This window comes from Apostichopus japonicus, chromosome 17 (assembly GCF_037975245.1).
Source record: "Apostichopus japonicus isolate 1M-3 chromosome 17, ASM3797524v1, whole genome shotgun sequence".
Taxonomy (NCBI): Eukaryota; Metazoa; Echinodermata; class Holothuroidea; order Aspidochirotida; family Stichopodidae; genus Apostichopus; species Apostichopus japonicus.
The window spans coordinates 15545705-15560176 of NC_092577.1; the positions used below are offsets into that span (position 1 = coordinate 15545705).

The window sequence follows — 14472 nt, forward strand, 5'->3', positions numbered from 1 at the left end:
AAATGTTACAATTTAAATAGATATCTCAAGGGGGGAAGCTTGGGCAGATCTTGTGTTCAGTTGCACATTGCGTACAAGAAGCCTGCCAGTGTAGGACAGCAAGTTTCATTGTGAATAATTTGCTAGTCAAATGTTGATGCTTTGTAGAGCTGTTAATAAGAGCAAGTTTATTACACTCTCTAAACAGTATGTCAGATTCATAAAACTTACTGTTTATCATTGAAATCATTTTACAGTATGTTTCCTAATATTACAACACTGTTTTATATCCATGTTCTTGATGTTTAGAGGAATGTGTACCAAATGAAGTTACTAGTAAACCTCAATCAATTTAAAGTTTACTTGAAAAATAAAATGTTTGAACAGAGACCAAAAACGGTGTCACAAATAACTTACAAGAGCCAGTTCTGATTGAACTTGAAATGGAAAACATAATTCTCTTTTTATACACACAGTGGATCCACCAACACCATTGTAGTATCAACTGTATCCATGAATACACCTGATATTCTAATGGTGCAGATCGTTCGCCTCAGTCAGTCATCAAGCCAGAAAAATCAGAGAAGTGTTACGGTCAATAAATCTGTAACACTGGGCAGTGTGGAATACGAAGCCTTGGGTGTGTTGGTATGTTTGGATAGTGATTTCATGAAAAAATGCATATTTGCCTGTTTGTGTAACAATTGTCAGCTGAAAAGCAGTAATCAATAATATGCAAATTAGGTATGAGTGATCTTGCTGTAAGTGAAGCATGACTTAATAAGACACTAAATAGATGTGATGAATTATGCAGTTTTACATGCACATGTCTACCAGCTGTCCAGTTTTACCTGGGTTTGTCTGGGTGTGCCTAAACAGGTAATACAACAAGTTTTTATTGTAGGAAATATAAACTGACGACAATACATGTGATAATTTTCAATGTAATGAAAAAATTATGTCGTAAGACCTTGGATGGTAAACAAATTAGATGGTAGACAAAGTATGCAAAATTACATTCACATAGAGAATCGTAAGGTGTTTTGAAGACCATGGAAGTCAGTGGGTTTCATGATTTTAGAAATTGATCTACAAAATAACAATATTATTTTATAATGATCCTGTTCGTAGTGGCTGATTATGTTTGTATGTGCTTATATGATTTGAAAACGTTATAAAATAACCTCTGTAAGCTGTTCTGATGAGGGCGGTGTGGTCAAGTGGTTAAGGCAGTGGACTTGTGATCCAAGGATTAAAGGTTCGAGTCCTGGCCAGATCATTGCGTTGTGTCCTTGGGCAAGGCGCTTTATCTCCATTGCCTCTCTTCACCCAGGTGTATAAATGGGGACTTGTGAGGTAACTTGTAAATATAGTGGCGTGCGCCGGTTTGTGGCTGCACCCTATGGGAAGTCCCCCGCGGGACACATGGTTGTGGTGTCCCAGGTGAGATTGATTGAATTGTGCACACTTTGGTGTGCAGGTGTGACAAGTTACCAATGACCAGGGTTAAGTTGTAAAGTCGTGTGAGAGGGCCTTGTCCCTGAACAAGACTGTAAACCTAAATATAAATATAAATAAAATAAGTGAAATTTCAGATCCCACCAGCTGCTTGCCAAAACATTTCAGAGCAGGGTAAATTTAACATTTTTTGCCTTTGGCAATGAGGAAATATTTAAGTGAATGCCACTGGTACTAAATTAACTAAAGAGTTGCCACTGTAATGGTGGAAAATGATGGTAAGTTTATTTGCTAAAATATGAGTGTGTGATGGGTTCACGAATTGGCCATAACATTGAAAACCATGCAACATGATTTCAAAGTGAAAACACTTCATATTTGTCTCCTACATAGTGCATAGATTTTGTGTAATAATTTAGAATTCTCTGTAAGCTGTTCTGATCTGGTAAATTAGATTTTCACATTGGGAGGGGTGATTATTACTTAATTGATTATTGATTTGTGAAAGTTACTTCACAATGAGGTACTAATGTACCCCGATTGTGTTTTGTTTATGTCAGTTGTGTTCAATTTTATATTTTGACAGTACATTCCATTGAATTCCATTCCCAAACCATGTTGGAGGAAAGTGACCTTCAGCAGCGTGTGAGCACAAAAACTGTGACTTGCAAGAATAGGTAATAAGCCTAATAATCACTGTTATCAATATGTGTATTTACTGCATTCCGTAATTATTCTAGTGAAGCGACAAATAGTAATTGAAATTACCATGAGTGAACTAAGGGAGATCTCTTTGGTCAATTCATTGTTACAAGTATAATATGTAGTGATATCCTTGTTTCGTATGCTGACATAATCATACATTCACTAATGATGAAAAAGTGACGTGGAATTTTACAAGCTTATCATCTTTACTATTTGTACTGAATCATACATGATTACCCAATCTACATATAGCACAATTTTGCTTTATGTAGATTGAGTATAACCGAAATTGACTGCATATGATATAAAAACATTTTATGTGTTCACTTTAGTTTCCAGCTGTACTAAAGTACCTTGAAGAGATTATGAATGAAACTATCTTGTAAGTCTGTTGCTCTATCTCTTTCTTTCTAATAGAAGCTTCAAGTAGCATTTACAACAAACACTTGGCATTATTGATTACAATTATATACATCAGTTCTTTGCCTTAATTTCACAGAAGAGTTTTCAACTTCCAGTTTTCAGTTTCCATTAAAATATCTACAAACCAGTAGCCAAACTTGCATATTAGCGCATGTAGAGAATTGAGGAATATGTTATTTTGTTTTCTAGTAGACTTGTGTGAAAACTAATGTAATCTAAATCTAATCTTCATATTATCAAAGATGTAACTAAGTTGTGTTAAAAAGAATAAGCTGAGTACATGCACTTGTCTGATGTGCAATTTAAAAAAACAAAAATTGGACTTTTACTTGAAGATTTGTTGATGTTATTATTTTATCTTTTTTAACAGCTGAAAAACACCTTGCATAACATGTTGGATGCACACTTTAAAACTAAGAAAACCCTGACTCAAGGACCAGTAGATCACAGGTAACTTCTCAACCTAGCTATTAAATGAAACTAATACTTGTTAGAATGTATACATCCAAAGATCAATTATTTATGTGAATTGTCAATACTGGAAAATGCGTCTGCGCTTGCGATGATCCCTCATGCCATTCACGTTGAAAGTGGCAACTGAAAGTGTATGGGCCATGAGAGGGCAATGGGGCAACACTACGCCGACGACGATTCCGTAAGCTTCAAGCGCGCCCTAGACGACATATTGTCGTCCGAGTTGTCACTTGAAGCCGACCTTTTAAGAGAGGGTTCTCCATCTCATCGTACCAGCTCGTCCCAGTGGCACGTTTCGTCTCGCTGATCACCGATTCACCGGAGTCGCTGTCAGACAGAGCCTCCGGAGACTTTCTCGGTGCGGGCACGGGGTTGGGGTCTGCAACGAAGGGGGAGGGTGAACCAGATGCAGGGGAGGGTAAAATCCCACCAGATTGGCCCTCCTCTCGTGAAGCAGTAGGTGCGTCGGAACTCGACTTACCCCCACTCTTAGTCCTAGAGACATAAGAGGAGGAGGGACAAGCTCGAAAGACATGTCCCTCCTTCCCACATAGTGAGCACACAACCTCGTTTGGGCAAGCGGTGCTATCATGCCCAAGACGAAGGCAGCGCCCACATTTCTTGTTTGGGCAGCCCTTGGCTTCGTGCCCGGTCTCCCCACACTTGAAGCAGGTACGGGGCTAACCGGGATACCGCACGTGGGCTTTCTGCCCTGCTATAAACAGGAAGGAGGGAATGTCCTGTTTCAGGTCGATCCGAACCTGTCGGTGCCCGTTCAACACCCCAGGGGCCTGTGCATAGGAGCACATTTTGGCAGCCTTGACAGCCCCAAACCGACCCAAAACCGTTACAAGGTCCTGCCGCACCTCTAGTCCTACGTGGATGATAGTTACCCATACGGATCGCTCGTATGGAGTAACTGTCATCCCCTCGACGTTACTCAGCAACGTGTCACCCTTCTGCCGGGCAACATCACTGGTAAAACGTAAATCGTACGTATTACGACCCTGGAGAGCTTGCAAAGCATCAGCCTCTCCAGGCACAACAACACCCTTGCTCTTCAAAATACTGAAAACTTGCACCGGAGAAACCGCTTGTTCACCGGTGAAGGACAACTTAACAATCCGAGAATAACGGCGCGATGCCATGATACCGAGGGTGGCTAGGCCACAGGGGAGTAACATAAAACAAACTAAAGACAGGATAACTGAGACATTACACGAACGAAGGGATTACTTACCCTCCCATCTAATGCATTCTCATGCAGGATTATTATCACATAATTTTCCCTCCCAGAAGTTCGTGGTGTTTCAATCGCATATGGTAACTTTAAAAACTGAAGCTAATCCTCAATTATACAATCCAGATTCACTATGGAACTACTTGAGATTTCAAAGCAGTGTTCAAGCGCATACAAACAGAAAAGTAAAGACACAAAACTGTCTCTTCATTACCCATGATAACTACATGAGATAAACATAGGTTGTTTCTATATACTTCATCAGCTCCAGCGTTTCCATTGCAACCATTATCCAATGGTTGTACCGAACAATATATAGCCCCCAAAGACGACGATCCACTACAACATCCGGACCATGCGATAAAATGTGAATGAAATTGGAAATTTTCCAAGAAATGATATCTTACTTTGTTTCTTTGCTGTAATTCTGATGACAAGCAACAATAGATTTAAATGTTACAGGTTTTTGTCTTTCATTGTATACAATGTTATCAATTGTTAAAGTCTAATATGCTTTGATAATCATGTACAGTGTGACTGAAGGTCCATTGAGTATCTTTTCAGCGTTGATGGCACAGATGCTAAACGTCTTGCAAAGTATGCAAATGATGCAAAGAAATGCAATGCTCAAATGAATCTGCTGGAAGTACATGATCATCCTTATGTATTTTTGCCTCCAAAGATATAAGCTCCGGCTGAAGAAATCCGTTACGATTATGGTGTAAAGTCTCTCCCTTGGAGATACCCCCCCCCCCCGACATGAGGTGACTGACAAGTTTCCTTTTTGGAAAAACTTTAGCATTTCACTCATGAGTACATTTTTATATTTTAAATTGTCTGAGACATTACAGTCGACCTAGCTGCTTATTTTTGATTCTGCGATATGTTTGACATTGTTCAACTTAGTGAGGTGAAACTCTGAAAATCCTTTTACATGATATCTAACTATGGAAATCGTGGATACCTCTAATACTTGGTGTGTGGAATGACACTGAGTACAAGACACCTATTGTTTTTTGGTGGAGGTGTGTATAGCCTCGTACAGTATACTGACCTGTGTTTATCATGCCATAATGTTATTGTATCAAAAATGCTGCTTTGGGCAACAGCCTAGTACAATGAAGTCATCAAAACCTCTCAATGCACTAATTTTGTTGTGCAGAAATCCTCCATGTATCCCAAGTAGCCAAACATTTTTATTTAAAGCCAATGAACTGTATGGTAAATAGCCAGTGTTTCAACACTTTTCAACATTTGAAGTCAGTAGTTTGAAATTATTGAAATCCACAATAACTTTGTACTCTGTCAGTTAGTATCCTGTGTGGCTACTAAATGAAAGTTACAAAATAATAAACAGTGTTAATTATTTCCCTGATTTGCAACTGACCTTGTGATAACAATAAAGTAGAATCTTTTCAGCTGTCTCCTAGTTATAGTTATCTTTTTGTAATTCACAACTTTGGGCTATAATAATATCTTCAAAACATTTGTCACTGCCAAAAAAAAGAAAGCATAATGAAAATTCATATTCCCTGGTACGCCAAACAGGAAACGAAGTACTGATAAACGTTGTTCGTATCATTTTACTATGTTGTGATATTTACATTGGGATTAAATCAGAGATATTTTAAAATTCTAATGAAGAGAATAATGTTGCACACCTTTTGATTCATACACAGTAATAATGAGTCTGTTTGGACATAGTTGATTTGGATGAAACTTGAATGGTAGACATTCTTGGGCGTTCAGAAATTTGAAGCCGTTAAAGGTCAACTTGAGTCATTATAGTCGCATTATTTAAAATGTGAACAATGCTGTTTCAACCAAAGGCCTGCTGCACCAACACTGATCTGATGATGCTTTTAAATCATGGAACACAAAACAGATGGCAAAAGAGTTTCTCACAATTTGTAAGTTGTTTGAGCCAGCATATTCTGATACCTGCATGGAGTTATCATTAAGCAGATGTACATTTTCATGAACAGTTTTTCTTATTTCTTTCAGGAGCAACATTATCAACTGGTAGAGCAGTGGATTAATGTGCTTTTTACGTGACCCGCCATGCGGGATACAAAACGTCACGGCCAAACGGCACTACCGAACCATCCCATTCTGACAAACGAAACTAAGGTCTAGCGAGCCAAAAAAACATACGCCCGCCGACCTGCAGAGACAAAACGCCCAACCCCCCCCCCCCCCCCACTCAAACATTCAAAAACGTACAGAAGGACGACCCGCACGCAGCGAAACGAAAAACCCCTCCCCAGCACACCAGCGTCCAAAAAAGGCAGCCCCAGATAAACGGCGAAAATCGCCTTCAATCTGAAGGCGAATGTCAGACTTCACCGCCTCCAGGACTGCCTGCCAACTGGAAAATTTCCCCCTAAAAACCAAATTACATCTATTCCGCCAAACATGTTTTTTTACAATAGAGCAAACAAAAATGATGCGGTGCAACACAGCTACCGAACAAACTGGAGGGTCTACCCCATATAAAATAAAGCCCTGCCCTACCGACCATGAACGGTCTCCCGTAACACGGTCGGTCCAGGTCTGGAACCACTCCCATAAGTTTACTACAAAGTAGCAATGCCAAAAAACATGAGCAGTACTCTCTAAGCGGGCACAGTCCATCACCCAATCGCCAATGATATCTTTTTAGGTTGGTCACCAAGGCACCGTGTGCAACTCTCCATGGAAGATCACGGAGCCTGCAACCATTCAGCCTTGAATGCACCGAACGCCATACTTCGGCAGAATGACGTCCCTGGACAAAAGTTGCATTCACGGCCTTATCCCTCAACGAACTGTGAACGAGGGCCGGCTGTGACAGGTCAACAGGGGGCAACTCAATCAGAGCGGAGCAGATGACACGCACCACCCTGTTTGGAGTACTACTATGCGGTTCTCTGTTGCTAAACAGCGCCGGGACCCATCGACGCAGGTGCAAACCGCCCCAAAAACGTACAAAATATGAACAAGGCAACCCTGGGTCAGTTACCGCTACAAACTGCTTAAATAACAAAAAGGTCAATTTACTTCCCAGATGAACCACCCCTAGTCCCCCCTTCTCCAGTTTTTGGTACAATACCGCCCTCTTGACAAGCTCTGTACCACCAGACCATATGAATGAAAAAATCGCCCTCTCCAACCGTACCAGGACGCGCCACGGAATAGGGTACACCGCGCCCGGGTGCCACAAGATGGGCGAAACGAAACGATTAATAACAGTGACTTTCCCCAAGATCGAAAGCCAGCGGGTGCCAAAGGTTTCGAGTCTGCTCTGAAATACCTCAGCCCTCTCGTTCCAGGTGACATCACAAGGTGCATCGTAGCCGAACCATATACCATTAATTTTGATATTCTGATCCGACCACGACGCACCGAATGGTAAGTCTCTGTATCTGCAGCTACCAAGACGAAGGCCCTTTGTCTTTTCTGGATTCAACTTCGCCCCGGTAGCTCTCTCAAAAATAGATAGATCCTGCGAGAGTGCGCGAAAGGAGCCGAGACTCGAAACAATACATGTCACGTGATCTGCATATTGAGCGCATTTCACTTTGGCACCCCCTGGCACAACGAATGGAACAAGTTTGGAGTCCCTTTCCAAAAGACGAGAGAGGGACTCGCTAAACAAAACATAAAGTAATGGAGACAGAGGGCACCCCTGGCGCACCCCCTCTCTACGTTAAAAACCTCCGAACAAAACCCATTTACGATAACAGAACTGAAACTTTGTTCATACAAAACAGAAATCCATTTACGAAAATTTGGGTGCAACTGAAACGTCTCCAATACATTCATTAAAAAACCGCGATCCACCATGTCAAAGGCCTTCTGCTGGTCCAGAGACACCAATGCACATGGCAGATCACGCTCAATAACAAAGTCGGTCAAGTCGCGCATCAACCACAAGTTCTGCTGGATGCAATGACCCTTCACTGCACAAGTCTGGAGATCACCAACAAGATGCGGCATAGCCAGTGCAAGGCGGTTGCACAAAGCCTTAGCCAGCAACTTGTAGTCCACATTTAACAAGGTGATCGGACGCTTGTTATGGGGATCCAAGGGGTCCCCAGACTTTGGCAGCAAAGTAATCATGCCCAGACGTTGACTTTCGTTTAACAGTCCGTTTTGGAAGGCGTCCTCGAAGACGGCTCTGATGTCGGGTCCTATTATTGCCCAGAAGGTTCGGTAGAACTCCCTCGGAAGCCCGTCCGAACCCGGGGACTTGCCATTCTTCATCTTCGAAAGCGCCTTCCAAAGCTCAACAGTGGTTATTCCGCCCCCCCCCCCCAAAATATCATTGACATCGTGGGGAACGGTTTTTGAGATTCCCCTCAATAAATCAGACTTTGCCGACAAGTCGACATTGCCACGCGTAAACAAACTCGAATAATACTCTTTATATACGCGGACAATGCCGTGAGGGTCACTGACCACGGTCCCATCGGTAGCGCGCACAGACGGGACGCGTCTGTCACCCGCCGATGAGCTAACGGACTGGTAAAACCTCAGTGAAGGGCGCTCCTCGGCTTCCACCGCTTCGACACGGGCCCTGACGCGGGCACCGTGGTACTTTTCATCGAGATACGTCTGCAAAGCTATGACTGCCGAAGGGTCGCCAAACTTCACCTCCGCGCACAGCTTCGAGAATTTTTCTCTTCGACGCCGTGCGCGGGTCACGCAATACTGAATTGCGTAGCGTTTGATGCGCAACTTGATATTATCCCACCACTGGGATGTACAAGCAAAGGCCGGCTTCAATGTTTGCCATCCTTTGTACCTGGTCTCGAAACCCTGGCGGAATTCTGCCTCGCCAAGAATCCGACAGTTAAGCTTCCATAGGCCCCGCCCGATCGGGAAAATGGAAGGCAAAACAAAACGTGCTACCACAGTGTCATGGCCAGAGAGCGGACAGCTGAGCGTCTCGCAACCCGAAAATTTAAAACTTACGGGCGCATACACTCGATCTATCCTGGAGGCATCTTCTCCGTTAGGCCTCACCCACGTATACACCGTACTACACGAGTGTATACGCCTGCAGACATCGGCTAAAAGGTGTGCGGAAGTGAATCTGTCCAATTCTGTGATCCCAGCGTCGGGACTAGCGGACACAGAAGCCCCGAGTCTGTCAAGACCCGAGTCTGGGACACAGTTAAAGTCTCCGACCATGACACATGGAGCACTACCAGGAACAAAGGAAGGCAGTGTGTTAAAAAAATCTCGTCTAGCAGAAGGCCGATTGGGAGCATACACATTGCAAAGGGAGATGTTACCCTGTGGATACTTCAAAAGAATGCAAACCAATCGGCCCTCGTGATCCGTCTCCACCCTAGTGGCACAACCCGCCTGACGAGGTGACAGGAGGATGACAGTGCCACAGGATGAAGACCAACCAAACGAAGCATGCAGCCCACCACCCCACTCATAAGCCCATAGAGGGACATCTTCTTCCAAAATATGTGTTTCTTGTAGGCAAACGCAGTCGACTTCCATTGAAATACAATATTGGAAAATGCGACTGCGCTTGCGATGATCCCTCATGCCATTGACATTGATTAATGTTAATCACTGTCAAGTGTGCCACTCACCTATGATATCCAAAACATGGAAAGGACTTTCGTGCATTTGTAGGTAGATCACACTGTTTGGCCACTCTAAATGTAGTCTTGTATTGGCCCCAAATTATACCATGCTAAAATTGCTAGTTTTCAAAAGTTCTTGCTAGGAGGTCTTTACTTTTTACAAATTGTTTTTCAGACATTCTACATGAACACATATTGTGAATTAATGTCTCAGGGAGGTATAGTCCCCCAGGGTCATAATAAAGCAATTTTGACAAAAAGTTACCATATCTGAATATGGCATATTTGTGGTCAGTACAGCATGCATTTAGTGGGTGGAATAGCTTGGACACGTACTCGTAATGCATGAAATATGTTACACATGAGGATACCAAAGAAATGATGTCAACTTAAAAATATGCATGGTCAAAGAGAAACATTCCCACTATAAGTACTTGAAATAAGAATGTTACTATTTTCGAAAATAAAAATCATACACAAGCAGATTTATGAAGTCACTTTTATTTTGGTACACATATATTATGACTTTGTGATATTGAAGGGTGCTTATTTTATTAAATGTCAATGCTTCTTCTTCTTCGGCCGCCGTCAATACTGACGATTGTCTACCAGTTTCACGCATCTCCTTATCTCCTCCTTGCAGGTAGTTCTGTTCTGAGCTAGACGCTTAGCTTGCGCTAGGCTCAATCCTGTCCATTCCTTGATGTTGTCATACCACTGCTTCTTTTGACGTCCAGCCTTCCTCTTTCCTTCTACCTTGCCCTCTATTATTTGGAGTGTCAATGCACTACCGCTTCCTCTGAGGATGTGGCCAAGGTAAGTGAGCATTCTGTTTACTATTTCTCCAAGCAACTGTCTCTTCACACCAAGTTCTTCCAGGATGCTCCTGTACAGTCTTTTCTCTTTCCAGCTGATGTTCATCATTCTTCTCCCTAGACAAATTTCGGCAGCAAGCACCCGGTTCTCATCTGCTTTAGTCAGAGTCCAACCTTCCAGGCCATAAAGAAGCACACTCCATATCATAATTTTCACAAGCTTCATTTTTAGTTCTGTTGGGAGGTTGCCATCGTTCCAGATGTCCTGAAGCTCCATCATTTTTCATTGGCCATTCCAATCCTAGCTTTGGTGTCTGTTGTGCAGTTCGCAGTGGCGGTTTTCACAGAGCCCAGGTACTTGAAATGGCTGACTTGTTCAACTTCTTCGCCATCTACCTGGATGTTGTACCCATTTGGTTCGCCTTCAGCTACAAGAAGTTTTGTTTTCTTCACATTCATCTTAAGGTTCATGCCTTTGCCAGCTTCATTTACAGCCGTTGTTAGTTCCTCAATTCCTTCGACTGATTTTTCGTGGAGTGCTGTATCATCTGCATACCGGTCATTTGAGTTCGGTTGGCCTCCTACTTTGATGCCGAAATGTTCCACACCCGCTTCTCTCATAGCTTTCTCTGTGTAGGTCACGAACATATATGGTGATGCGATGCAGCCTTGTCTCACACCTTTAGTTAGGCTAAACTCATCTGTGTTCTTGCCATCCCATCTGATCTGATCTTTCCTCATTGATTTATATGCAAGGACTGCAGTAGAGAGACCAGATGTGTTGGGAATCCCATTTTCATCATCACAGTAAAGAGTTTGACATGGCTGACGGAGTCGAACGCCTTGGAATAATCAATGAACATGATGAAGACTTTCTCACCTATCGCAAGTATCTTTTCAATCTGTATCTGCAGACAAACCAGCATATCTCTGGTGCCTCGACCCTTTGGGTAGGCAGCTTGTAGTTCTGGCAGTTCTTCTTTCAGTTTTGCTGTCAATGGTAGTGCTGAAAATAGCTCTCTACCAAATCATTTCCAGAACATTAGCATGTTGCTAAAAAAAAACATTTCTTCTGAAGTTCAATACAGCATTCAGGTTTCTCAGTGCCACAATCTACTATTTGTCTCATTAATGTGACATTAACATCATCATATACCACACGAACATTTATATCATTCAGTTTCGGTACCAGCAGTTACTCAAAAGGTTTATGAACCTCTCGCTTCCAGTAGTGACCCTTCCATGGAAATTGGAACCAGCCGTAAGTCAAACTTCAATTAAAGTAATGAGATATCTGAATATGATAAAGGGAGAGCAGCCGACTTAATTATTAGAAAAAGTATATGGCAAATCAAAAGCCATTGAAGACTACGTTCCGTGCAGTGACTGTCTTGGGTAGTTCAACACTTACTCCTTGTGGATACACAAGGAAACCTGCTTGGAGAGAGACCAGTCCTTGAAAGGCAGACAGCATGTGAAGGAAGGAACAAGTTTGCTCCCTTTCAAGTATACAGTTCATGGCCAACTGTTATTGCTAAAAATAATAAGTACATATTAACTGTAGGCTAAAACGAAATGGATAACAGTAAATTCCTTCAAAATGGAAGGAGTTTGCTGGTGAAAGAATGAGGACAGTTGGAAAATTCCTCAAAGTAGCAAGGACACTTGACGGCAAACTAATTTCTGCTTCAGACCAGGTGAGACCTGCCTCATTTGATGTAGATGTTGAAGTTGCACGGATAATTCCGGGCTGTGTTGCCAACACACAGGCAGGTACATCGAACCTACTCAACTGCCCTGAGAGTTGGATTCGCCTTGTTGCAGTAACAAGGGACTACATCAGACTGGACTGAGACTTAAGGTGCGTTTCCACGATCCCGGACAAGCCTCGACATCTCCGAATAAGCAAGGTCAACCCTGTAATTTTTACGTGGGAAAGGGGCTAGGGCTGGATCTCTTATCTGATCTATATTGTACATATCAACAACCTGCGTATATCCACGGAGAGAGTAGCAGCTCCCTGTTATATCCATGTACACACTTGTTAGAGCATTCCTGAAGTTAACTTAACCAAAAATGGCAACTGAACGCAGCGTTTCGTCTGATATGGAAATTTGCGTATTACCCGATATTTGGGGAGACATATCCATTATGGTAAAATGGACGGAAGTTTCCGAAATTTATAAAACAATTTGCAAGAGGATGGAGGAGTGTGGGTACCCCCATGCGATTACACAGATAAAGTACAAAAAAAAAAATAAATAAATAAAAGAGATTATAGGAAGTTTGTTGATCACATCAACAGATCAGGAAGGAAAGAAAATCAATGACATTTTCAGACGAGCTGTCCCACATTCTGGGAGATCACACATTGGCGAATCCAGTCAGTGTGGCCGAAGCAGGATGCGGGAGCAACTTCACCGACAACGCTTACGCCGAAAACGTCACTTTCGACAGCGAAGAAACAGAATCAGACAGTGAGTAGCCTATACACCTTTATATACTTTTTATCCTGAAAATCGCAAATCAAGTTACCATAGATTAGCTTTTACATAGGATAAAATGTGATGTGATTCTTTGCTGGAATTCTGATGACAAGCAAGAATAGATTTAAATGTTATGTAGAAAGTTACAAATTGACAGTCTAATATGCTTTGAAGTCCTTTATGTTGGATAATCATGTACAGTGTGACTGATGGTCCATTGAGTATTTTGTACCTTCTTTCTATCTTTTCAGCGTTGATGGCACAGATGCTACCCGTCTTGCAAATGATGCAAAGGAATGCAATGCTCATGTGAAGCTGCAGGAAGTAGATGATCATCCTTCATACTTATGTATTCTTTCCTCGAGATATAGCTCCGGCTGAGGAAACCCGTTGCGATTATGGTGTAAAGTCTCTCCCTTTGAGATACCCCCAACATGAGGTGACTTTCTTTGCGGAAAAACATTTGCATTTCACTCATCGGTAAATTTTTATCTTTTTAATTGTCTGAGACATTACAGAGGCCCTAGCTGCTACATGTTTTAATTTGTTCAACACTTAGTTTTGGTGGGAAAATAGTTTAAGCGTCATACTGCACAAATAGTGACTACTTTTCGAGGCCTGAAATACCTTGAAAACTTGATTTCTCATGGCAGATAAGTATTCTTTGTGGAAAAGCTTTTGCATTTCACTCATCATATTGATATTTTTAATTGTCTTAGACATTACAGTGGGCCTAGCTGCTTATTTATGATTCTGCGATATGTTTTAATTTGTTCAACACTTAGTTTGGTGGGAAAACAGTTTAAGTGTCATACTGTGCACAGAGAGATAATTTTCCAATGTGCAATTACGTCGCACCATGTATCTGCCTAAAAGTGCAGTGGGCGAGAGAAATTTGCCGAGTAGAATTGAAGAACATGATTTCTCATGGTAGAAATCGTGGATACTTTACATACATGGTATATGGATTTGCCATATTGAAAACATGTTGAATTATGTTGCTTGTGAGGTGAAACTCTGAAAATCCTTTCACATCATATCTAACGCTGGGAATCGTGGATGCTTTTCATAAATGGTAGAGGGATTTGACTGTTGCTTTTGGATACCGATTAGCGTAGAAATGGCTAAGATTGACATGACTGTTCGTACCAGAATTCTTGTTTACGCCCTGAACCATTCTTTGTCGACGAATGCTATGCATGAACTCCTCGTAGATGAGGGAATTTTAATTTCTCTTCCATCTGTAAAGTAGATTATAAAAAAAGTTTAAGACAACTAAGAAGCTGGAAGCTGTAATGGAAAGC

The 14472-nt window shown here is 42.0% G+C and overlaps 1 protein-coding gene across 1 annotated transcript; it reads right to left on the minus strand.

Moving 5' to 3' along the window:
* Positions 1 to 10455: 10455 nt before the first annotated feature.
* Positions 10456 to 10962, minus strand: LOC139984597 (uncharacterized). Its single transcript, XM_071998543.1, has one exon. The coding sequence runs from the start codon at positions 10960 to 10962 to the stop codon at positions 10456 to 10458; it is 507 nt and encodes a 168-aa protein (XP_071854644.1).
* Positions 10963 to 14472: the final 3510 nt, after the last annotated feature.

Bases quoted from the DNA above. Each gene is read 5' to 3' on its own strand.
- LOC139984597 (XM_071998543.1), bottom strand. From the start codon at position 10,962: ATGATGGAGCTTCAGGACATCTGGAACGATGGCAACCTCCCAACAGAA.